Source organism: Miniopterus natalensis, chromosome 1 (genome assembly GCF_054644295.1).
Source record: "Miniopterus natalensis isolate mMinNat1 chromosome 1, mMinNat1.hap1, whole genome shotgun sequence".
In the NCBI taxonomy this organism is placed as follows: domain Eukaryota; kingdom Metazoa; phylum Chordata; class Mammalia; order Chiroptera; family Miniopteridae; genus Miniopterus; species Miniopterus natalensis.
The window spans coordinates 59,106,428-59,133,724 of NC_142081.1; the positions used below are offsets into that span (position 1 = coordinate 59,106,428).

Here is a 27,297-nt window from a genome sequence, read left to right on the forward strand (position 1 = left end):
AGGAGTATGTCATGTTCTGTGGATTTGTATATGTGAAAATAGAAGAGGAGGCCATAGGCTTTTCTTCTTGGGGTGGGAGTGAGTGGTCAGGAAACGATGCATGAAGAGCACAAACTTGTTAATCTTAGCTGTTCAACTAAATCTTGGAAGCCAATTATGTTTACAAAGAATGAATCTACCACCATGAGAAAAAAATTTTATTTATGAAAATCTGAAGCAGTACGAAACTCAGAAGCTCCACTTAGGTGCAACAAACATGGATATGATGCTAAGCAACTCTCGTTTTTCCATAAATTGAATACAATTTAATTCTGACAGCACAGTAATCCTTAAAGCAGCAATCCTCAAATTTCAACATGGCCCTGTATATTGTTAAATAAGCAAAGCTAGAATGAGCTACAGAGTTTTTATTTTTAAGACTATAATGAGTGAGATAACAATTACATGGAGTGATAGGAACAAAGGTGTGTAAGCTTGGGAACAAACCACTTCCCATGGGTAAAATATTGATGCCATAACTGACCTATATGGCCCACAGTTTCATTAAAATGACTAAATTCTCTAAAGAATGAAGAGGTAACTTTTCCCAACTTACCCTATTCATAAGTGATTACTGTTCAATTTCTACTAAAGCTTGTGGTATAACAAGCTACCGTTAGGTAAATGCTCTCGCCTAGAAGAGGACTGCAATTCTGCTCATATTAGAACCAGCAGGGGGAAAAATCTAGGTCAAGAATCTATAGAATGGAAAAAAAAGGACCTATAGGATGGGTCTCATTGGAAAACTGACTTGTACAGGGGCTTAGGTTAAAACCATTTTGAAAAGTGTGTGAGCTTTAAGGTAGTAGCATCTTTTCAGAGATTGTAGCATGTGAAGAACCCGACACTACATATTATGAACAAAGTTAAGAGCAGAAAAAGATCTTTTGACTAAAGTGGAAAGGACAGTATAAAAATATTTACAAAAAAAGGTTCAGAGTAAAGGAATATTTACAGAATGTTAAACTATTAATCTGCAGCCATAGTGAGGCCCCTTCGGGTTCCCAAGACCTTTGCTTTCTTCTCCTTTCGTTCTTGCTCATGTTTCTTCCGTTGCTCCTCCCTAAGAGGGACAGGTGCACATTAGGCTCTAGTGAAGCTCCACAATGTCCAGACTTAAAATGACATCTAGCACACTTGTGTAAAACACACTTATAGGGATGCTGCAGTCTATCTGGTGGTCGTGATGAAAATCATTGCTGTGTTAAAGGGCTATAAATTGGTATTTTCCTTTTTATCTTAATGCAGCACTCTAAAGTCAAGCACAGAACTGAAACCAGAAGGCACCTTAGTGCTTGAACCCAACCCCTGTAGTTTTTGTTTTAATTAATAAATCTCTACCTCTGAAAGTCAAAGGTCAAGCTCAAAATTACACAGTCTAGTGAAAATGCTGGAACTAGGAACCAGGATCTGACTTAAGCCACTATGTTTTAATGAAAGGATTGGTGGTGGTGGTGGTGGTGGGGAGGCCCCAGGATCATGTTAATGATCTTAATAGTAAATGTAGTTGGAAACCATGCAGATGCTTGGGCCCCACCTCAAACCTACTGAATTAGAACCCACTGTGGTGGGGCCTAGGCATGTGTACTTTTATAAAGTTCTATATGTGATTCTAGCATCTTCTTAAACACCACTTACTGAGACTCTCATCACTAACTGTCCCTCAGAGGCTCTGCTTTTATATACATTCTTTCAAAATTAAAAGAATTATAGGACTGGATAATTATGTACTCACCTGGTCTGGAGACGAGGCTGTTTGTAAGTTTTCTTGTGGAAGCTAACCCTGTTTACACGCTCATTCAGAGACTTATTTTCTTTAGATTGTCCCCATGGTTTCAGTTTTCCTAGATTAGGACAGACAAAGACAGATTAATGAAGATTCTTGTATTTATAGCCCCAACTTTATTCATCTGTGGCTACTTGCTTGCTATCAACATCTATACTTTTTTTAAAATAGACATTTGCCAATATGTCTTTCATTAATTTCAATTTCATATTCCACAGATATAAATTGCATTTTTTTCTCTAAATAATGTGTTCTACTTTTTAATCCTTGGAAAGTCACAAAGAAAACCTTAATATTAAAAACAAACAAAAAACAACTCCCATTACATAGCACATTAAAAGAAGCAATCACAACTAAGTAGTTTATTCCAAGGTTGCATAGGTATTATGATTAATATTAAAGTGGTATTTAAAAAAAAAAGGTATTTCACTTATGCAGTTTGTTATTACCGTTACCTAGTAAACTGTATTTGGAATGGAACAAGTGGGAATATTTTGTTGGCTTTAGAACCGGGACCAAATTTCCAGATGTTTATGTATTGCTTTATTTATTTATTTAAATATATTTTTATTGATTTCAGAGAGAGGAAGGGAGAGGGAAAGTTGAAGCATCAATGATGAGAGAGAATCATTGATTGGCTGCCTCCTGCACACTTCCCACTGGGGATCGAGCCCGCAACCCAGGCATATGCCGAGTGGGAATTGAACTGCGATCTCCTGGATCCTAGGTTGATCCGCAACCACTAAGTCATGCCCAGCCGGGCTGTATTGCTTTATTTGTATAGTTTATGGCCTATGCCTGAGTACCAATGATTATTATTTGCAGTGTTTCCCATTTTATAAAAATGACTTTCACACCCATGGTTATCATTTAATCAATAAACACTAAAATAGTACTTACTCATTTTCCCTTCCATAAAGGAACTAAGTGACTTGTCTAAGATATAAAAATAATAATAAGCACAAATGACGCTCTAATCTAGGTTTTCTCCCTTCGGTCAAAGTTAGTGGTGGTCATTCCCACAGCAAATACTTATTGAGCACCTGGTGTGTGCCAGGGACTGTTGGAGGTGCTGGGGACACAATCAGTGAACCAAGCAGGAAAAATCCTTGCTTTCTTGGGCTTACATTCGGGTGGTAGAAGTAGATGATAGTCAAGTAACATAACATCAGGTGGTGCCACGTGCTATGAAGAAATATTGACCAGGCTAAGGAGTCAAGACTGGGAGGCAGGGAGTGGAGAAAAGGCCTGACTTAATGACAGCTGAGTGGATGTCCCATTAAAATGAGGGAGCAAGCTGTGCAAAGGTCTGTGGAAACTTCTAGCTAAGGCAGAGGGATAGATAAGTTCAAAGAACTGGAGGTGGGAATGAGCTCTGTTTGTTTAAAGAGCTGAAACACTAGTGTGGTTGTCCCAAAGTCAGGAAAGGGAGGAGGCGGTGACTGAGTTGGGAGAGAGATGGGAGACCTCAGGAGGTTCTGAGCAAGGCAGTGATGTGCTCTGTTTGTTTATAAGGTTGTAATGGGGCAAAGAGGCTATTCTAGAAGCCCAGGTAAGAGAAGATGATGAGCCCGGACGGTGTGGCTCAGCGGTTAAGCATTGACCTAGGAGCCAGGAGGTCAGGGCACATGCCCAGGTTGTGGGCTCCATCCCCAGTTGGGAGCATGTAGGAGGAAGCTGATCAGTAACGACTCTCTCATCGTTGATGTTTCTCTCTCTCTCTCCCTTTCTCTCTCTGAAATCAATAAAGATATATATAAAAAAAAAAAAAAAAGAGAGGATGACGACCTGGACCAAAGGGAGTCACAGTGGAGGGGTGAAAAGCGATCAGATTAAAGATCTTTTTTAAAGGTAGAAGTGAAAAGACTGGATATGAGGAGCAAGAGGACTCCTGGGTTTCTGCCCTGACAACTCAGTAGACAAGTCAGCAGAGGTACCATTGCCCCAGATGGGAAAATGGGGAGAAAAAATGGGGTGTGTGAGTAGCTGTTTTTAAATTTTTATTATTTTTTATTTTCTTAATATGTCTTTATTGATTTCAGAGAGAGGGGGAGGGAGGGGGAGAGAGAGAGAGAGAGAGAGAGAAAAACATCAATGATGAGTCATCGATCAGCTGCCTCCTGCTGAGGATCAAGCCCACAACCTGGGCCTGTGCCCTGACTGGGAATCAAACCAAGATCTGAATCATAGGTCGATGCTCAACTGCTGAGCCACGCCCGGCTGGGCCTTTTTTTTTTTAATCCTCACCCAAGGATATTTTTTCCATTGCTTTTCAGAGAGAGTAGAAGAGAGACAGAGAACATCCATGTGAGAGACACATAGATTAGTTGCTTCCCACATGTGCCCAGACCAGGGCCGGGGATAGAGCCTGCAACCTAGGTACGTGGCCTTGGCTGTTATCGAACCCCGGAACCTTCAGTCCACAGGCCGAAGGTCTAATCACTGATTCAAACCTGCTAGGGCTCGACATTCTTTTTAATCATGAGGAGTAGGGCCAGGAATTCTAGGTGGTCAAGTAGGGTTTCCATCTGGGTCACATCCTCAGTTATGAAATTGGTTAATCTTAAGTCTTTGCATGTCTTGTACCTTAAAACATCCCCACATACCTTTGTGTGGCTCATAGTTGAGGGGACGAGACAAACTTGCTTTGAGATCAAACACTGGTCTCTTGTTGGAGACAGGAGTCTGTGCTGCTTCAGTTGTCAACTTGAATGGGGTAATAACTAAAAAAAAGCCCACACACAAAAGCCAAGGGCTTGATTAGAGGAAAAAAAGACCTGTTATAGTTTTTTTTTTAATTAAAGTATCACTTCTCAATCTTAAAAATATAATCTATATGAAAAGTCTGAAACAAATGTAGGGTTAAAAAGGACGAGAAAAGAATAACTGAAGAAAGTTAACCACCGAGATTTGTTTCCTGTGTTAGCTGCTCCTCAAATAGTGTAAACATTTTGACATTTCCTAGGATCAACTGGGAGGTTAGAATCCTGTTTAAAGAATTAAGTGGGTAATTTTTCAGGCTGTTTCCCTGATATTTACCCTTCTTAAAAATTACATATTACTAACAGTAACATTTTCATTAACACATATATAGAGACTGCAAGAAACCTAATCACATATAGATGAAATGGCTCTGTTTGTTACTAATAACAAGAGCATCTGTATGGCTTATTCTGCCTTACCTAGTCCACTAGTCAGTAGTGTGGCATTCATTCCATGAACTCTGGGACCTGTTAGTTTAGGGTCCTACAGGACCACTTGGAGTCTGTAATGAATACCATGGTTCTCCTCCTAACCCCTGGGTCTGAGAAGGGGCTGAATGCTCTTCAGGGAGGATCACCATCTTAGGACCCCTCCTGAACAGGACCAAGTCCTCAGGCAGATACTAGTTTTTTGTTTGTGTCTCTGGCATTTCTCTCACTAGTATAAAATGAAAAAAGCTATGGTGAAATGTTTGCTTTTGATTTTACAGGTATGGATAGGCTTAAAGAAATAGATATACTTAATTTCAGGAAGTTACAGGACTTAAAGATCAACCAAAATTTTTTTTTACCTGTAGCAGAATCCCCCTTTGTGGTCTGTAACTTGTTTGTCCCAAGCACAGCCTGGCCTTTTGGGGTATTCTCAGATATGGACACATGTGGAGACTTTCTGGCTGGAGTCTTGGTCAGTGAACGCTTGTATTCATTATCTTTAGTAGCAGCTGAAAACCTAAACAGAACAGTGGAGTGCAAGACATGGCTAGTGTCAAGAGCAACTTGTGTCAAGATTATAAACAAAGCCATCACCAAGCAGTGAAAGGGCCCCAATAAATACTGTTACAAAAATGAACCTCTTTTGCAGAACAGACATGCTCTTAAAACACTGATCATTTACCAACTTTTGTTATTTATAAAATATGGCTTGTACTCTCTTCTCTCCATGAATTGGCCAACGACAGTATAAGCCAGAGCTTGAAGGAGATGCCTGCAGGCCTCAAGTTACAGATTAGGAAGTACTGGAAGAAGCTCCCCTTATTTCTCCTCTTCCTGGTGATGGCAAGTCAGAGGGAACAGGAGATTGTTATGTCAAATAAGTGAAGGGAACAGATCTTACATCTTAGAAGATGTTCATTTGAGTGGTACATAAGCCCATTCTCTATTCATAACAAACTGCCACGTATGTTCTTCACTGATTCTCTGATTCATAGTTTTCCTACATTTTAACATCTCTGAAATTGGGATGTTTTTTACAATACTAACATGTCATAGTTGGCAGTTACTTTTCTTACAGTTTATAAAATAATGGTGAGTCCTTAGATGATCGTGTCTTACCTTTAAAGAATATCTACTAATGACAGATAAAAATATACATAGGGTTGTTGGTGGTGGGTTAACAGGGGACTTCTGGACTTAAAACTAGTAATTTGATGGTGATCTTGAATCAACACCCCAAATTATCACCAAACACTCTACAATAGTTAGGAAAATTGGATGTGCTAGGGCAGATGTTGTGAATTCCAGGCTGTTTTGTACATTGCAATGAAACAAAGGCTAGTCTTTGACCATAGTGTTCTTAAATAGTATTAAATACAATCAGAACTGCCAAAAGTATAGGCACCTCATATTCCAAGCTAACTCAGTAAATAGAATTCCCAACCTAAGGGCATTTTTAAGATTAAAAAACTATTTCAGCAAGCCACAGTCTTAGAGTACAGCTGCCGGGGCCTCGGGGGCTAGGGTGTGTCTCTGGAGCCAGCAGCTACAGGTCAATGCCCCCTGTGCCAAGCCCCCGTGCAGTGCCCTTTGGTGCAGGAGGCAGGGGGCTCATTCTGGGAGGGAGGGAATGTCACCTTCCATTTCAGGAGCTGTGATCAGGCCAGGGAAAACTGGCCTGGGGCATTTTTTTCCTAAGCATTTATCCTTCCCATTTTACCTGTGTATAAAAATTTTGGTTCCTTAAGTGTCTGAAACACCAATATTTTTATCACTTTCCAATTTGCACTTTGTTTCCTCCCATGCTTGCTCTCTTGACAGCTGTGGGTGTGAGTGCTGGAGCCTGGTGGGAGGTGAAGGGTAAGGGGCACCTTTCCTCCCACTGGGCGGGGCTCCCCCTCCCCTTGCCCCACCCACGTCTCCCCTTTTCTGTTTGTCCTTCAGAAAGCTCGAGTTGAGCAGAGTTGAAAAATCACAGGTCAGGGCACATTTTTAATTTTTCAGCTGTGTTGCCCAAAAGAACTTGACTGTAAATAAACAAGAAATGTTATACACTTAAAAAAAAACCAAAATTACGTCAGCCCTGGCCGGGTGGCTCAGTTGTCCCATACACCAAAAGGGAGTAGGTTCGATTCCCAGTCAGGGCACATACCTAGGTTCCGAGTTCGATCCTCGGTCAGGGCGAGTACAGGTGGCAACCAATAGATGTTTCTCTCTCACATCAGTGTTCTCTCTCTCCCTACTCCTCTCTCGGAAAAAATCAATAAACACATTCTCGGGTGAGGATAAAATCTATGTCACGTAATTGCACATGTTGGGGAAGTGTTACCGTGCACCAGCTCTATTAGAGCTGTAGATGCTCTTTAAAACGGAGAGAATAAAATTTTGGTATTAAAAGGAGCATGAAGATCTTCATCTGGGGGACAATCATAGTTGAGCGGTACCCTGATGTCAGGAAAGGTACAAGCAAACAAAACAGAGGGATCGATGGGCATGAGATAGCTATGATACTGCAGTGCCCAGTGGGTTACAGTATTTATGTTTTAGGATGAGTCCGTTTTTTAATCACTGCATTGGGAGATTTTCTATAGGAATTTAGCTTCAACTGTGTGTTCAAGTCAATGGAAAAATGTCTCTTTACACATCTTTGCAGGTATACATTAAAATGAAAAATATTCATATATCTTATTTTCTATCTTTATCTATGAATCAAATGTGAGCTTAGGTAAGTTGGATAAAACAAGAAAACTGGCGCAACCAGGCTGGCTCAGCGGCTGAGTATCGACCTAGGATCCAGGAAACCATGGTTTCCGGGTCAGGGCACAAGCCTGGGGTCCGGGCTCAGTCCCCAGTAGGGGGCGTGCAGGAGGCAGCCGAGCAATGACAACTCTCTCATCACTGATGTTTCTCTCTCTCCCCTTTCCTCTCTCTGAAATTCATAAAGAAAAAACAAAACGAAACAAGAAAACCAAATACAATTTTAAAGAAAAAAATTAGAATTTATAAAACCAATTTGCTGATCTTTCTCTCTGTTCCAATACTTTCTCATTCTTCCTCCCGTATGTACCCCGACCAGGAATCAAACCCGCACCCTTTTTACTGTAGGGGACAATGCTTCACTTGGCCAGGGCTCATTCTTTTTTTAATCAACATGAAAACACTTGATGTAGTCCACCTGAAATGCATTAGAAGCTGTAAAGCTCTGAGGCCTTGTCCTAGATCACATTTTGGAGTGCTTTACCTGACATTCATTTTAGTTGCTGAGAGAGTGGGGTACCTGACTGACCCCTTCACACACAAGGTGCTCTGATCTGCAGGGCCCTGGGCCCGGCCTTGCGGGCGCAGCTGGCTTGAGGGTGTACAAGCCATAGAGTGTCTTCCTTGGAGTCCAACTGGAGTTGCCACCACGTCCTTAGTGACGGACTGCTTCTAAGAAGAAAGGAAAATCATCCTTAAAGCTTTCCGTCATCCCCACTTTTAACCCCACCTGTCATCCCTTCTCCAATACTTCACCTATCCTACCTGCCTGGCAGGCTGGGCAGTTCCTCCACCTGTGTTGCTACAGTGACTCTGATTTAACAGTAACTTCTGCTTGTGCTGAGTAATGTGTTCCAGAAAGCCTTCCCCAGGTCCCAAATACCCAGGTATTTTCTAACTAGAGAAAGAATGTGGCTTAAACAGGCCCAGTGGCCAGAAAAGGAGAATAAATAATAGGTTATCTTGGACATATGGTAACTCTGACAGCATGATATGCAGTTTATTAAATACAAACTCAAAGAAGAACCTACTACATAGTTAGTATGTGAAATCTAAAAATAATCTCACCTCCACTCCCCTCATAGTTTTAAAAAATTCTTTCTAAAAAACCTAAAGAAAAGAAGGGAGGGAAGGAAATGCTCTCTTTGAAATGGCTGGGAAGGGTTCCACTTACATTATCTTTTGTCAAGACAAAAGTAATTGAATGTTTTATTATCATTAGTCTAGGCTCTGTTGCAAGCAGAAGAAATGTAACTTCATTATCTGACAACAGAGGCAGGACTAATGAAATTCACAATGAAAAGCAAAATGAAAAAATTCTGATTATATCCTGTGAAAGACAAACTAGAGAATTATGTTAACTTGTCATCTTGACATACAAGCAGAAGAGATTCTAATGTTGTGAGACCAATGTAAAACTACAATCTTTAATAAATACACATCTTTCCCATAAGCTGAGAACCCAGATTAGATGTAGTAAGTATACCGTAGTATTTAATCACACCTTTTATGCCTTCTATGTGTCCTCTAAATTTCCCCTTTCCACAGTCTCCTTGCAGTCCACACTTGGTGCCAGGACCATCTACTCTACATCTTTGTTTGAGCACCATATAATGTATAAATGATTCTAATTGCACTGAGAACCAATCTCTTTGCCTTTTTTTCAGGTACAACATTATATTGCTGATTCTAATAGTATTAATTCATTTTCTTAGCAATGTATCCAATCAATTCCTCCCTTTCTTTTAGCAATAAAAATCCTGTTCTAACAAAGCAAATAACTCAATTATATCACATATGAAAGTAAAACATAGGGCCCTGGACGATGGCTCAGTTGGTTGGAGTGTTGTCCCATACACCAAAAAGGTTGTGGGTTCGATTTCCAGTCAGGGCACATACCTAGGTTACGGGTTCGATCCCTGGTTGGGGTGCGTATGGGAGGCAACCAATCAATGTTTCTCTCCCTTCCTCTCTCTAAACATATCCTCATGTGAAGATTAAAAAAAAAAATTAAACAGGGAAAAATAACAAAAGCAGTAAATATAAATATAAAAATACATTTTCATGATCTTGGGACAGGCAGTGCATCAAAAGAATTCAGAGCCTTAAAAGGAAAAGTTGGATAGATTTAACTAAAAATAAAACAAAAACACCTTCCACAAGGTAAAAGACACCATTAATATAAAGATAAACTGTGGGAAAATATTTGCAACATACAATATATATCATTAATATAGATTAATGGCTCATAAGTGTACAAAAATTTAAATTAAGCATTCAAAGAAAAAAGCCAATTATAACATAGAAAGATATATAATATATAAATAACATAACAGAATGATCAACGAAATATCAATTCAATTGATATTTATTTCATATTATCAAAATTTTAAAAATTTGATCATTACCACTTTTTTTTTCGTTTTTTAAAAAAGTACATCTTGCCCGGCTGTGCGTGGCTCAGTGGTTGAGCGCTGACCCAGGATCCAGGCGATCAGGGTTTGATTCCCAGTCAGGGCACATGCCTGGGTTGCGGGCCCGATCCTCAGTGGGGGGGTGCAGGAGGCAGCAGATCAATGACTCTCTCTCATCACTGATGTTTCTCTCTCTCTCCCTTCCTCGCTCTGAAATCAATAAAGATATATTTAAAAAAAAGAAAAAGATAAGCTACTCATTTATTCAACACATCTTTAAGGCCACATTCAAGTTTATGGTTGAGGCAGTTGTTCTACCCTTAACTTTTAGCTGGAAAATTAACTCATCCATCTTATGTCATATAGAAAGCTTGACTTTCAATCAAGTACATAAGTAGACCTAACTTCCTGGTAAGGAAAATGAGTGGCCCTGCTTCCAAGGCATATTTCCAACTACCTAGTGCCTATGCAGAAAAAGCTAAATGCCTACTTTCTGTAAAGTGTCAGTATGGGCCTCCTGTCCCAGTATTCGACTGTGAATGTAGTGATACCTATCCCTTTCTAATATTTATGAAAGTATTCTAACCATATTAAATATCTCCTGTCTGGATTCTCCACCCATGTTGTTTGATCAGTATGAAGGAACGGAGATATTTAATGCCATGACTTGGCTTTGTCACTGTTTGCTTGAAGACTGATAAACAGTGCCTTCAACTGTGTAACAGTGGTTTTATGAATACCGTTCCAATGTTTATTAGCCAAGATTAAGCTTCTCACTAAGAAGCTTATGTTATTTTAAATCATTTAGAATTAACTTACCACCCAGTGCATTTCCCTGTTGGCATTAGTATCAGAAAACTCAAAACTCAACTGAGTAACTGATATAATAGACAATGTACCTGCTAACAGCGCTCATTTTCTGCCCCTTTCAAATCGACTTTATACTGTAATAGCACAAACTGCCTTAAAGTCTTTTTAGAAATAGGCAGGTGGTTGGTTATGTATTACTAAAAATTCTAAAATAAATGTTTCTAAGGCTCCCCGCTTGGACACCAGATACCATGTAAGACAATAGCATCAACTATCTAGGATGTTATCAGCTCACTACTCTGCTAACTCAACCTTGGGGCTTGACTTTGTCACCTTTTCTTACTTGAAGGGGCCGAGTCCAGGAAGACCTGGATTGAAGGCCCGCCAGGGAGCTCAGTCATCACTGAGCCTTTAAGTTAGACACTGCTAGTCACCCGTTTTCCTTTAGGTGAAAGGGAAAGCAGATGGATTCAGCTATAAATGAAGGTGATAGGCACAATGTCTGAATGCGGAAAACACAACAACTTATTGCCACTTTGGAATTCATTCTGTATAGTGAGGACTCACTATTTCATCTGGAGGGTTTTGAAAATTCTCATGGTGGGGGAAAGCAATTTAAGATAATAAAATTCAATAAACTCAAATCCATTCCACTAATGGAGTAATAGAAAGCTGGCTGTATTAACCATGGTGTATATGTGGTATTGACATTAAAATAAAATATTTTAGTCCCATTAAGAACATAATTACCTTCAGTTCATTAAAGGAATTGTGTTGTTCAAAATGTTTCTTTTTTCTCTTAATATATTGATCAATGGACTCCATTTCCTTAAAACGGGCCTCATGAAGCTTCTTAAAGTCTAGAATGTTCCACAAAATATGAAAATTAATAACAAGACAAAATCCATTTATTCACCTTCCCTTTGTTTTTCTGTTAACACTTATTCACTTCTCTGCACCCCTAACATTCAATTTCAACATCATCTTTGCCAAAACTTTAATTTCAAAACATTTAGTTTTTGGAAACTCAGGGGCAAAACATATACTGCTGACATCTTGGTTTAGTCCAGAGGATAAGAAAAGAATACAGTGGTCCCTCGGTTTTCGAGTGTAATCCGTTCCGGAAGACCTTTTGAGTTTTGAAATGTTCGAAAGCCGAGGGATCCATAGCCGACAGCTGGGCCTCAGGATCCTGCCCTCAGCGGAAGCCACATGCCATGTCCGACTTCTGAGGTGAGTTCGAAAACAGAAGCACTTACCTCTGGGTTTACGGTGTTTGTAAACCCAAACGTTTGTCAACAGAGACGTTTGAAAACTGAGGTGCCACTGTAACTGATTTGTCCTCTCCCCTCACCAATTAATTAAATGGCCTTATTTAATCATAAATTTGATGTTTTAAAATGCCTAGAAAGCTCTATGCCAAGCATTGGCACACGTTTTCTGTAAAGGGCAGATAATAAATATTTTAGGTTTTGTGGCCACAAATGGTATGGTCTCAGATTCTTTTTTTATACAACCCTTTAAAAACTATAAAAACCATTCTTAGCTCAAGGGCTATAAGACAGGCGAAGGCAGGAAGTAGTCTGCTGACCCCTGTTCTGTGCTATTCTAAAAAAAAAAATACACACACACACACACATTCCAATTAAGAATATTTTAGTTAAGTACCTGAATTTCTAATATATGCTAAGCAGCATTCTAAGTACTATAAACATATAACAATCAACATTCTATGTGCCAAGCAATAGGGACAAACAATTACATGTCCCAAAATGGAGTCCCTTAGACTTATTATTTTAAAAAATAAAATAAAAAATTTATTACAAGGTAGACACTATGCCAAGTACTTTACAGACATTCATTCTCAGATATTTATTGAATACGTGCTATATACTAGTTACTGTGCTAGGTAATCAGAAGTGGAAAAATAGTCTCAATTAATCTAAATATCAACCTGATGAATAGGTAGTACAACCATTCCCACTTTCAACTGAAGATTACTGAGGATAAGTAAGTTGCCCAAGATATCACAGCTAGAAAACAAGAGCATGCAGATGCCAGCCCGGTTCTGGCATCCCACTTCCAGCTGTGACAGCACACGGACTCGCCAACATCAGCCTGCAAAGCTTACTTGGAGTAGTGCTTGCAATTCTTTTATTTTTTCCAGATTTGGAAAACCCATCTGTGTAGACAGTCTTCTTTCTTTCTGAGGGTACCTTTGAATCTTCAGTACCTGAATACAAAGATACAGAACTAATGAAAAGATTTCAACAGATTCTTGACAATAAAGAAATGTCTGACAGTTAACATGAGCATTTTGATGTGATAGGCTCTGCCAGGGCGGTGGGAGAAATGGCACATGAGGAGCACAAAGAATTCGTTTATAGCATCACTAAAATTTTAGCTCATATGCTTCAAGTAGGCAGAAATTTTGTTTTCTGTATAGTAGTTATACTAAAAATTTTAAAACACTTTTTCAGAACTTTTGCTATAAACATATTATTCTAACTAGAATGAAAAAAATCACACAATCCCACCAGCCTTAGAAACACCATTAGCTTTCTGGCATGTATCCTCAGGCAGACCTCAGAGATACTGAGGATTCTGTTCCAGACCACCCAATAAAGCAAGCAGTAAATTTTTTGCTGGTGGAGGGTCTTGCCCTGAATTTGTAAAAAAAAATGCAACATCTGAGGAGCACAATAAAGTAAGGTATGCCTATACTTGTTTCTTTTTATTTTTAAATCTATCTTTATTGATTTCAGGGGGAGGGAGGGGGAGAGGGAGAGGGAGAAGGAAAAGGAGAGGGGGAGAGAGAGAGAAAGAAACATCAATGATGAGAGAGTCACTGCACTGATTGGCTGTAGCCCGCAACCCGGGCATGTGCCCTTGACTAGGAATCGAACCCGAGACCCTTTGGTGCAAGGGCCGATGCTCTAACCACTGAGCCCCACCAGCCAGGGCTAAATGTGTTCTTTTAATCTGCCTAATTTGTAGCACTTCATTACAGCAATGATAGGGATATAAGGCACGTGGCTGCCCTAGCAATTTTGGATTTTTTAGTTACTTGGCATACCATTTATTTCACTCTTTCCCGAGGACACCGCATTCTTATCTCCTTGTCTATCATCTGGTGGAGAAGAAATTTCTACAACAGTTCTGAAAGCCTGATTTTCCTCCTTTTCTTGAGTCTGGAACTCAGTTGGATCACTTGTTTTTACCTGTAAAGGATCCTGGTACAAATTTTAAAAGGAAATAAATGACTTAAATGATAAATAAGAAGTCATCACATTTGAAAGTTGCTAAAAAATAAATCTTAAAAGCACTGATTACAAGAAAAATATTTTTGTAACTATGCACGGTGATGGATATTAACTAGACTTACGGTGCTCATTCCGCAATATATAAAAACATCAATTGAATCATTAGGTTGTACAACTGAAGTTAAGTAATCTTATGTCAATTATATCTCAATTTAAAAATATAACATTAACAATTTTAAAAACATTGCTTATGGTCATATATTTAAAAAGAACAGAGAAATAATCAGTACCTTCAAAGATGAGTACCAAGCTGAGGGAGGAAAGGAGTTAAAGAAAAGTAGGACAATAAGATTACTGAGTGGCAGGTTTGGTTCTCTGTCTCAAGTGTCACAAGAGTGTGAATTTGGAAGGAGGAGATACTAGGGACCACTGGAAGGCATAATGGCAGGAGAAACCCTCTTAGGGATTCGAAACCAACACTAAGAGACCCAGACAGGCGAATGACTAAGGGACTGAACAAAGCTAGAAATGCTAGGACCATGTATTATAAAAATTATATTGGAATGAAAGGACAATACAATTAGAGTCCTCTCAAAGCAAGTGAGGGAAGCCCCTGCAATCACATGGCCTCGCTGCTAGAAGACTAAAAAGAGCGTGATAACCAGGCCTGGGACAGGAGAGGAAAGAAGGGGAAAAAAATCATATTTAATGTTGGCTTCTTTCCTTCTTATTTACTACACCTCACGTAAGTAAAAACTAATGAAGGTTCATACTTCTTCAATAAGTATATAATTTGTGCTTAGACTTAATAAGTGCTTCCTGAACGCCAGCGCCTGGGGTTTGATGATGAGCATCCTAGACTTGGGGCTGTGCACTCATGGACCACTACCTGATAGCATAAGGAAATTAACAAAAAAGTTCCCTAAGAATATACCAATTTTGGCACAGGTGATGGCTTGTTTTCAGTTTGCACACTTCCATCTACCTGGGAGTCAGGATTCCTGTGGGCAGTCCTGCGCCTTCTCCTTGTTTTGGTGACATGGCTCGCCAGCTCCCTTTCAGCTTGTTCCTGGCTGCTAATCTGTAGCTCGGTTTCATCACAAGAGGATGCAGAAGTCTGACTTTCATCCTGAAAAAGAGAGAGATTAATCTGCCATGCCCTATGTATAGCGGTATAATGCTCAGAAGAATCAGCATTTAAACTGAATAAAAAACATATATTATAGCCCTGTACAGTTTTTCTCAGTGGTTAGCATGTTGGCCTACAGACTAAAGGGTCCCAGGTTCGAGTCCCACCAAGGGCATGTACCTCGGTTGCAGGCTCCATCCTGGCCCTGGTTGGAAGTGTGCAGGAGGCAACCAGTTGATGTGCCTCTCTCACACTGATGTTTCTCTCTCTCCCCCTTCCACTCTCTCTGAAAAGCAATGGGAAAAATATCCTCCAGTGAAGATTAAAAAAAAATAACAATAAAAAAGCATATTACATATGCAAAAGATATTTTTAAAATTTTTGAGCACTCGTGGCTGGGTGTGGCTCAATGGTCGAGTGTCAAACCGTGAACCAAGAGGTCACTGGTTCGATTTCCGCTCAGGGCACATGCCCTGGTTGCAGGCTCGATCCTTAGTAGGGGGTGCGCAGGAGGCAGCCGATCAACGACTCTCTCATCACTGATGTTTCTATCTCTCCCTCTCCCTTCCTCTCTCTGAAATCAATAAAAATATATTTAAAAAAAAAAGGCAATTGCAGTACCATAAACTAAAAAGTAAAGAGCTACTTTATCAAAACAGTACAGTACAGGTACCAAAACATCTCGAACAGACCTGCTTATATACTAAATCATTATGTGATAATGGTCACACTTCATATCATGGAGGAGGCTAGACTTATTATTCAACATATGATGGTGAGAAAATTGTTTTTAATATTTTGGGAGGGGGGCCATGAAACTCAATCCTTCTCTCATACCACAATGAAATCTGAATGTATTAAAGATTAAAAAGTAGAAGCTGAAACAATAAAAGCACTAGGAAAAAAAAATAGGTGAAAATATTATCATAACCTCACATGAGGGAGGCTTTCTTACCTATAGACTATAAAGGAAAGATCTGATTTGTTTTGGTGCTTTTCTAATTTTTTAATTCATAAGTTCTAATTTTTTGAAATAAACTAATAGAATAATAAGTGAACTAATAAACATATAAAGCAGTTGGTTCTCTGCCTACCCTTCCTATTTCTCAAGCTTAATTTCGGGTGGTCACATATATCACCAGTGATTTGTAGATGAAATATTCATCTATATTTTCTGTTGTTTTAAAATGTTTTTGGTTTCAGAGAGAGGAAGGGAGAGGGAGAGAGAGATAGAAACATCAATGATGAGAGACCCATTGATCGGCTGCCTCCTGCCCATCTCCTACTGGAGATTGAGCCTGCAACCCAGGGAATGTGCCCTCACCGGGAATCAAACCGTGACCTCCAGGTTCATGGGTCAATGCTCAATCAGTCAGTCAGTCACATTGGCTGGGCTTCCTGCCCCCCTCCATACTTATATTTTCAATAGTTATTTTTGTGCCTATCAGGTGATAAAATTTAGCTCATTTGTACCATTCATCTCCACATCTTCGTCCTAACAGAATCATACCACTTTAGTCACTGTATTAGTTACCTTTGGAGCTTTAAATATTGTTCCACAACTATATACACCTAGCTTGTAAACTGCAGATATTAGCATCCTTACATTTCCCTTCACCCCTCAACTTCTGTCATTTATTCTCTTTAAGCATCCAAGCTGATACCACTTATAGCCTGTTATGTAACCTTAACTGAATCATCTATGTCCTTTCTTTGTAGCTTGATTCTAAAAGTTGATAAATCAATAAGTTATTGTAAGGCTTTTTAAAAAATATATCTTTATTGATTTCAGAGAGAGGAAAGGAGAGGGAGAGAGAGAGAGAGAGGGAAACATCAATGATGAGAGTTATTGATCGGCTGCTTCCTACACGCCCCCGACTGGGGATCGAGCCCACAACCCGGGCATGTGCCCTGACCGGGAATTGAACCCCTATTGCCTGGATCCTAGGACGATGCTCAACCGCTGAGCCACGCCTGGCCGGTAATCTTTTTTTTAAAATTGATTTGCGAGAAAGAGAAACATCGATTTGTTGTTCCATTTATTTATGCATTCATTGGTTGATTCTTGTATATGCCTTGATTGGTGGTCAAACCTACAACCTTGGTGTATTAGGATGATGTTCTTAACCAACTGAACTACCTGGGCAGGGCCTAGGGTAATCTTTATCTTAAACTCTCTGACTACAGGCTTTCCTCAAATGTTTATGATTGTTGGTCTTTTATTCATATTCAGAGCAAAAACCTCATGAGGAGTTTGAATGTGAGTGCTTGTTATCTGGTGGAATCTGACTTACTAGGTTCCTTAGGAGGAGGCTACTGTGCTGGAGATCCTTGAACACCAGGCCTTTGCTTGATAACCATTTAATTTCCTTACACAGAAACTTTCTAATATTTTAGCTGGCAGTAAACACCTGGTACTCTACACATGGAAGTAGGGGGTAGACTGCTTTATATCCTGACTTTTCAAAAAATGATTCTCCCCAACTGATTCTCCTATATAACCGGGGTTGAGAACCACAATATAGAGTAAATGTGTTGGGAGTGAAAGAATAAGGAGGCTTGGAGTGGAAGGTTTTAGGCAGAGGTGAAGTATTACCAAGTAGTATAGTTCCAAGGGACGTAAGGTCCAGGATATGCTCAAAGAAGTGGACGGCTAATGAAGAGCAGAAACAAAAGTCACACGAGTTAAGGAAACAGGCGGCAAGGGTAGTAAGAGACATCCAAACGAACCTTTGAATTCACCCAAAATAAGGTCAGGACATGAGGTGATGAGGAAGACAAGACAGTGAACATCAGAAAGCAAAGGGGAGGTCAAGAGATGAGAGATGAGAATAGGTGAGCATAACTTCAAAGGAGCAGGGATATTTACATGCGATTAGAAAGATGCTCTCTGGATCTGACTCCCCAACCCCTGGGATAGTCATGGGGAAGAAAGTGAAAAGAAAAAGAAACTTTCCACTATAGAAGCAGTACCTTTGGGTTACACCACAGGTTACTGGAATATAGAGATGTTTTTAAAGTAATCATTCATCCCGCCCCCTATAGTAGCACAGTGCAGGACAGGTGCTATAGTTGGTTTAGAAGCCTGTTAGCAAAACTCCCAAAGACGTCTTTTTTAACCCCACACACCTAAACTATAGTATATTAGTCTGGGAGGCCAACAGTGACAGGGAAGATGTGTTCATTCCTGAATGCACCATGCTGTGATTGTAACAGCTTGTCTAAATCCAAGACTGAACAGGCACACCTGGTTTGGAAGAGGGAGTCCCCAGCACAGCCAGGCTAACCTACATCTAGAGGTTCTCCAACTCACAGCTAAGGCTGACCTCCAGTAGGAGAAAATAAGGCTTCCAGAGGTCTGAGGTCACTCTCACTCAGATGTGATCCACACCTGGGCACCTCCCAGGTGATGATTTGGGGGTCTGGAAGCTTACTCATTTGTCTATCCTAGGGACATAAGCAATCTCTTTGCTATGTATTTGGACTGTGCTGACTCTTGCAGGCTTAGATAAACTTTTGGTATGTCAGGTCTTTCCATCAATCTAAGCTCACTATTGACAGATTCACTACTTAGGAATTCTCTGTCTGACTGAATGTTGACTATCACCCTGCTCTTGTGAAACTTTTTCAAAATGGAATGGCCCCTGAGATGCTGTAGTTAAAATATGGTAAATCACTTTTAATTTAGTCTATCAATTACTATCCAAAGTAAAATCTTGATTTCAGATAGCACTATAATCATATATCCTTAATCATTTAAACACACACACACAAATAAAATTATTTAGTTGATGTAAAAACTTTTAATTAATTGAAAATTTGTTTTTGTTGTCTATTTAGTTAATTCAAACCTGGAATCAAAAGAATTTTGAATATTGAAAGTTTTAAAATATTTATAACTTGGAATACAGTTACAGAGACTATAGACAGACAAGAGGAAGTTAATTTTTTAGTTCGTGTTTATATTTACCTTCATTTCCACATATATAACAGACGCTCTCTAAGGCCCAGTTCCTTAAGGCCTTTCAACATTTTCCCCATTTCAAGTTAAGAAATCTGGCCCTAATGAAGCACCCGCTGATCCTTTTAGGTGTCATGCCTTCTCAGCAATCTTTGGTGTGGATTTAAAGCAGCCATGACAACCTCTGCCGTCAGCAGTAGTTTAAAGTTTACAAAGTCTCTTGCATTGTCCTCACTCTGATTCTCACAAGACTCAATACAGCAGAGCAGGAAACTAAGAATCAAGGAGTTTGACTTTTCCCAGGTAATACACAAAAAAAGACAAAACTGCTACTTAACCTGGGTTTTTCTGACTTGGAACAAGAACAACTTATTCAACAGAGTTCAAACAAGAACAACTTATCCAACTTGCTGCAAGGTACTTTCACCATTTATAACCAAGTTATTATGAAAGGACTCACATAACCAATAATGATCTTTCTGGTAATAAACAGTAGGTCTTAAATTGTGTTTATCATTCATTAACTGAACATGATTGTTTTGCTAAACAGGTGATAAAAAACCTCACTTACCTGATTTTCTTTTCTTGCTTCCCCTCTCAGGTGGGCTTTCAAGGCTTTTAGCAACTTGTCTGCCTGCAGGAAAGTTAAAGATCTTAACAGAACCAAAATCAAATAAGCAAGACAGACACATTGAACACTTCCTCCCGTTCCTGTAGTCATCAAACATCCTTTGGGCAGACTCTGGGAATAGAATGAAGACCAAAACAGAATTGGTCCCTGCCTCACAGATTTCACAGCAGAGTGAAGTGAGACAAGGAAAGAGGCAATGACATCGAAGCAGGGTCAGTGCCAACATGAGGACTCTCAGGATGTTTTGCAAGCACACGGCTGGGCTTGCCCACTAGGGTAGAGACTTCAGCAGGTAACAGAATACGCCAGTTCTAAGACAAAGACGTGAGGTCTAAACTGCTGAGGTCTGAAGGATGGCTAGAAGACAGTGGGACACAGGGAAAAGGGTAAAGAAATAGCACGGGAAGGCAAGAATGAGAGTGAAGTTTGAGAAACTACAGTTTCAGTGTGGCGGGAGCGTGGAGCTGTTAGAGGCGGTGAGAGAGAAGACTGGGAAAGGGGGGGGGGGTGATCCCACCAGGTCTTATAAGCCTTTTAAGAGTATAATCTTTACCCTCAGGGTAAAGGACAATCTCTGAAGAGTGTGCAGCAGGGCAATGAGTGACCGATTCTGCATTATTCACAATGATCACTCCGGCTGAACAGCAGCAGGACGCATTTGATGGGGGGTAAGGTGGAAGACAGGGACTTTCTGTTGTAGGAAATCAGAGATGACTGTGCTGAGGCAGTATGGATGGATTCAAAACCTTCCTAGGAAGTAAAATATCAACATGAATATGGGGGTTGAGGAATAGGGAAACTTTGTTATACACAGATTTCTGGCATGGGCAGCTGGTGGGGTGTGGTGGGGGTTCCTAAATGGGGAATGCCAAAGATGGGGAGGTCTTACAGAGGAGGATGGTTACAGGTCCCTGGTGAAAGAGAACGCCTAGTTTCTCTTCCCACCCCAGAAGACCTTTTAATCCAATTGGTAATGTTTTTCTATGCTTAAAAGGTCAAGCATATTAATTGTGTACTCTTTTCCTCCACTTCACCCAGTCATGCGTTTGACAGTCAGATTCCTTTCTCAAGGGGCCCCAGCCACTAGACTTGGCTCTTCGCTGGCCACATGTATCACTGGCATGTGTCCAGGAAAGAATGGCAGAGATCCTGATTTGGTCTGGGCTTCGGCACAGGAGAGGCTGTGTTTGGGGTGGGAAGCACATGCTGCAGCCCAGTTGACCAGAATGCTCAACACCATTCCAGCTAGTAATAAAGTGGTGCCTTACTTTCTACTTGCCTTTGTTCCTTGCACCTCTTTGGGGTCTTCTCTGTGCAGGGGATGATCGGGGGGGCAGAATTTAGGCATTCTTGGTTCCTCTGATACTAACATCCCTTCCCCACCACCACTTTATTGAAGTATAGTTGACACGCCAAAGCTGTGGATATTTAATGTATACAACTTCACGTGTTTGGAGATTTGGAGATAAGTACACACCTATAAAACCATCATCACTGCCATAAATTTACCCATCACCTCCAATAGTTTCCTACTGCCCCCTTTGGTGTTTTGGCCGTAAGAGTGCTTAACTAAGATCTATCCTTTTAGCAATATTTTAAGTATACAATACAGTATTGTTAATCATAAATTCTAGGTTGTTCAGATTTCCAGGACACATTGGATTATCACGAAAATCTCAAACACACAATGATGAAACGGGGTGCTTGTGGCAGAGCCAAGTGAGGGCTTCTAGCAGGTTGTATGATATGGGGTGATGCTCAAGAAGAGTTGAGCTGGAGGTATAGATGTTAGTACCGGCACATATCCATGCATTCCCTCAACCAGCATTTATGGTGCTCAACACTGTTCCAGGCACTGGAGAAAGAGTGGTGAACAAAAGAGACCCTGTCACTGCCCTCCAGGAGCCTCAAGTGGTGGACTAGTGGGGAAACCACCTATTAACCAAGTAAGCTAAAATAAATGCTATGATATCAACTGGCATGAAACAAAAACCAAAACTGATAACTGGACTGGGGGTGTTACCCAAGTTGTGATGATCAAGAAAGGCCTCTAAGAGGTGTGACTTTTGAGCTGAGATGTGAATGAGAAGAGGCAGCAGGTGAAGATGTGGGGAAGCAGCATTCCAAGCAGAGGGACACCAAACCCAGAGGCCCTGAGATGGATTGGTGAATGTGAAGGACAGAAAGAAGCCACATGGTGGAGACCAGGGCAAGTGGAGGGCAGAGAGATCAGAGACGTGACCAGAGCCTGGGTCAGTAGAGGGCTACAGGCCACAGCAAGCAGTGTGGGTTTCTTCTTCCTAACTTGCTATTATAAAAAAAGATAAGTCTATAGAAAAGTCTAAATAGTTTAGTAAACACTCTTATACTCACCACATAGATTCATCAATCATTGTCTTATATTTGCTTTCTCTATTACTATATATCTCTTGCTATGCTATTTGAAAATAAGTTCCAGACATGGTACTTTACCACTAAATACATCAGCCACATCTCCTAAAACTAAGGAGATATTTTCCTACATAACCTTGAATGCATTACCATATCTAGGAAAGGTAATAATTTCCTAATATCCTCTGATATGTAGATCATAATCAAATTTCCTTCACTCTGTCCAAGGTTAGCTGTTTTCTTCCTTCTTTTTTTGTTAATCCTCACCCAAGGATATTTTTTCCACTGATTTTTAGAGAGAGTGGAAGGGAGGGGGGCAGAGGGAGAAGGAAAGAGAGAAAGATCATTGTGAGAGAGAGACATCAATTAGTTGCTTTCCATATGTTCTCTGACCAGGGATCAACCCACAACCCAGGCATGTGTCCTGACCAGGAATTGAACCAGCAACCCTTTGGTGCACAGGACAATGCTTAACCAACTGAGCCACTCAGACTGGGCAGCTGTTTTCTTTTTTTAAAATTTCCCTCCCAATCGGGATCAAGTCAAGCTTCTCATTACTTTTGGAGGAGTTTGGATTTTAAGTGTAAGAAAAGTCACTGGAGGGCACTGAGCAGGAAAAAAATGACTCGTTTTAAGTTTCAAATGGCACTCGTCTACCAAGAGAATACTATTGTGAGGCAAGAGCAGCGGCAAGGAGCACAGGATGGGCTGAAGCAGTGGTCAAGGGACGAGGGTGTGGCTCAGGTTTGTAGCACTGGAGATGGCGCAGAGGTCAGATTTCAAGTTATTTTGGAGGAAGAGCTGACAGGATGGACAGTTGTGAGCAGGGAAGAGAGGAATGAAAGTGATTTAACGTGGATCTGAACCCTTTACTGAAATTAGGAAGAGATCTTAATTGTTTTGAACTGGCCATGCTGTTTAACATGCACTTAAATACATGAATCAGCAGCTCAGGGGAGAGGTCCCACTGGAGACGTGGAGCTGGGAATCATTAGCATGGATAAGGTTACCAATGGAGACAGCACAATTAGAGAAACGAAGGCCAAGGAGAGAAACCTGGGGCACTCCACATTGAGAGATTTGGTAGAGGAAGAACCAGCAAAGGAGACTAGAAAGAAGTGCTAGTAAGGCAGGAGAAAATGAAGTATCAGTAAGATGACCACAAGCTTTGTAAGCATGGTTGCCTCTGTAAGTGCGATCTCGGTGGAAAAGAACAGAGAAAGTGGGCAGTAGATGAAGGACGTGGGAACCGGAGAGTTTTTTCTTTTTTTTTTTTTTTTTTTTTAAAAGATGGGTGATATTACTTCGTATAAATGTCTAACCACTATGCTGTCACCTGAAACTAAACTAATATTGACTGCCAACTATAACTGGAAAAATTAAACAATTTTAAAAAAAGGATGATGTTAAGACTTGATTGCATGCATAACGGGACAAGAGCCAGGAGAGTGGGAGAAACTGATGCAGGAGAGAGATAATTGCAGGAGTGTAGCCATAGAGGAACAGGATCCCCAGCGTGAATGATGAGGCTGCCCTTAGGCACAGGAGGGAGGCGGAATAGGTGGGGACAGGTGCAGGCTGTCTGGAGTGTGTGGGGGTGGAAAGATGAGGTAATTCTCAGCTGATTGCATCTATTTTTCCATGGCCCTCAAGTGAGGGAAAAGAGCCAATCTGAGGTGAGAAGATATGAAATAATGGTCCCCCAAAATGGGGAAGTTAAGACTACCAAGGAAGTGTGGTAGAATCAAATGCCCCTTTTACGATTTATGGTCATAAATTTAAATTAAGTTCAGCCAACAAATGTAGGTGATCTTTTCCAGCCAGAATCAGCTGGGTAGGTATAGGCAACGATTAAGCACATAGCTGAGTTCAATCAGGCTTAGTTTTGCCAGGTGAGGGAATAGAGCTGCAAGAATGTGGAAACAGTGCCAGTCTTCCTAATCTAAGCTGCAAGGAGGAAAATGAGGGCATGAGTGAGAGAAGGACCAGTGGCCACGCAATAAATATTAGCAGTGGACGCCTTCATTTTGCTTTACCTTTAATAGCAGTACCTCAATCAAAAGAGCTAACATTTTCTCTTCTAAATTTAGAATGTTATCATACTGGTGGAATTTATTTAAATCTTACTGTTACATTTTAAAAAATAATTAAATCTTGATAATTTCTTAGAGCAACTTATTCATTTTTTGCTATGTACTTGGAATTTAAAAAGGTGATAGATTTAATGAGCTCCTGGGCTGTACCAACTGGAAGTAATTTAAAACATTTTAATTATAGAAATTTCAAACACATACAAAAGTACAGACTAGTGTAATGAAACTCCATGTTTTAACTCCATGTTCATCTATTTCCTGGAGTATTTTATAGCAAACCCAAGGCATCATAACATTTCACCCGTAAATACTTGGTATGCATTACCTAGAGATAAGGACTTTAAAAAAACATGGGGGAAACATAACAATACCATTATCATACCCAACAAAATTAACAATACCTTAATAGAATTTAACACCTAGTCCAAGCTTAATTTTCTCCATCTCAAAGGTGTCTTTTTATAATTGGCTATAATAAAGCCTTGTATAATCAAATTATTATGAGAAATAGTACCTCTCAAGTATTTGACACTTACTATGTGCCAGATATTGTGTGCTAGGCAGGCAATGAGGTCTACAGTGACAAATACTAAACCACTCCCCCTCTATGAAAACAGATGATTAACTGACTACCCAAGATCAGGTGCCTCAAGAGACAATGATTGGTGGGACTTTCAGAAAAAGATCTAAACTTGCAATAGCTCTTCAGAGATTCAAATGGTTGTGGGGCCTTACTGTTAGGAGCTAGGAATTCAGGTAGAAGCTTCTCTTGCTACCCTGTGGTGCACTGCCAAAAAATAGGGGTAAATAATAGTCTGAATAATTATTCAACATCTCCTGTATAAAATGTACTCATAGTACTGTAAAGACTTCAAAGGTGGAAGGATGAGAAGATCCCAGTTCAAGGAACTTTAACTTTTAGTAGAGAAGATAACATACATACACAAATAACCATTGTACAAAGTGGAAGCCTGCAAGCGCTCAAAGACAGTACTTGAAATTAAACTGTTTAAAAGCACACAGGGCTCCTGGGATTACTGCGGTGGTGGACCTGTGGCTAAGGAAATGAAGAGGAGGGGGCCAGGCACCAAGTCAGTGATGAAAGCTCAGTCAGACAGTGACAGAGAGGAGGGGAATTGCAGGGCTGGGTGAAAAAGGTGAAGGGATAAGCAAAAAACAAAATTCATAGACACAGACAACAGTATGGTGATTACCAGAGGGAAAGAGGGGTGGGGGATAGATAGAAGAGGGTATGGGGGCAGTAAATGGTGATAGGAGACTTGACTTGGGGTGGTGAACACACCACATACAGATGATGTATTATAGAATTGTACACCTGAGGTCTATATAATTTTATTAACCAATGCCACCCCAATAAATTAAATAAAAAGAAAAAAAAGAATAATTGGAAATTATTCATGCAGATAAAGACGATAGAGGGAGAAGGGGATCTGAGGCCAAGGGTCAAAATTAGCAAAGGCACAAAGATGGACAAAGGAGTGTTCAGAAAGCAGTCCAGATTGGATGCAGTTTTGGAGAAAAGATTCTAGCCAGATTGCAAAAAGCCTAAGGAATTTAAGCTAAGGTATTAGGCTTTGTTTATGAAGTATTGGGGAACCATACATCATAGTTAAAAAATATCTCCAAAGACACTCCTTTATCATTCAGCCACAACAGATACCTGGGCACTTATTATTTTGTTTAAACCATTTAAAAGCCATAAGAACAAATCTCCAGAGTATACATTAGCATTATATAGGAAAACGCCACTACAATCTAATATAGAACCCCAATCCCAAAATGAATCTCTACATTTCCCCCCCCAACATTTTGCAGCCTCGGAGTCAAAGACCTTACAGGTTTGGAAACACTACCACAACAGCGATCAAAATAAACAACGATCATTCCAGATCAAGGCTGAGTTATAAAAATGTGCCTACAGGGCTGGTCCCCTAAAAACCTTTCTTTCGGGTATCCCAATAAAGTAGCAAGAGATTTTGGGTGCTATGACAATTTATATAAGTGTTACTGTTTCGAATTTTCCAAAAGCCATGGCAGTATTTCCGAGACTGCCTAACAATTAATCGGCATTAATGCCAGCGTTACTTGAGCTTTTTTCTGGGCCTGCATTTCGTAATTGATGTCCTGGGAAGTATTACAGAGTACTTCCAATAAAACCAAACCAAACAAACCCTTTTGAAGCCGAGGCCTACGGGAGCCCCCAGAAAAGTCAGTCTCAAAAACAGGTGAAGGTTATGGCTCCCTTTCCGCCCAACTTTTGCAGAGTTTAAGGGATACTCGTGAACCATACCTACTCCCACCCCCACAGGCCGGTCGGTCCCTTCCCACTGCCTCTCCCCGAGGCGGCTCAGCCGACCCCACCCGCTACCGTTCCGTACCCTCAGGTTAGCCCGGAGGCCTAGACTCTTGGCCAAGTTCTGTAGGTCACTGTACTTGAAGGAGTCCAGCTCCTCGAGGGACGGGACGGTCATCGCGATCTGCAATCGAGGTAACCACACAAAGTACCCTCCAACCTCCGCTCCGCAGTTCAAACCTCTGTCGCCGCTAGAAGCGTTGACTACGCCAAGTTTTATACAGTTTAAATTAAGAATGCTGCACTTCCATTGGTTAAAAATGCATCGAAGGCGGGGTTTCATAGCGTTGACCAATAGAAAGGCTGATTCCCAGCCTCAAACGTACATTCTACCTCACGCCTCACCAATCCTTAGGAGCCGAAGGGCGTGTCCAGGCACAGACTGCGCTACAGGCCCGGGCTTATGGTGTCCAATGAAGATGCAGGACACGTGCTTGGGGCGGGGCCTGGTGCGT

The 27,297-nt window shown here is 40.6% G+C and overlaps 1 protein-coding gene across 2 annotated transcripts; it reads right to left on the reverse strand.

Moving 5' to 3' along the window:
* Window positions 1-852: 852 nt before the first annotated feature.
* On the reverse strand, window positions 853-27,250 carry NUSAP1 (nucleolar and spindle associated protein 1). 2 transcript variants are annotated; one of them, XM_016220398.2, is made up of 11 exons: window positions 26,868-27,250; window positions 19,925-19,987; window positions 15,249-15,392; window positions 14,077-14,233; window positions 13,132-13,233; window positions 11,751-11,860; window positions 8,261-8,445; window positions 5,379-5,536; window positions 4,432-4,548; window positions 1,775-1,883; window positions 853-1,102 (listed from the first exon to the last, which is right to left on the reverse strand). In XM_016220398.2, exons 1-11 carry the CDS (start codon window positions 27,123-27,125, stop codon window positions 1,009-1,011), a joined length of 1,497 nt encoding a protein of 498 aa, XP_016075884.2. In that variant the 5' UTR covers window positions 27,126-27,250; the 3' UTR covers window positions 853-1,008. The 2 variants fall into 2 exon arrangements, with proteins under 2 accessions (XP_016075884.2, XP_016075883.2); XM_016220397.2 differs by having other exon boundaries at window positions 8,261-8,448; window positions 26,868-27,246.
* Window positions 27,251-27,297: the final 47 nt, after the last annotated feature.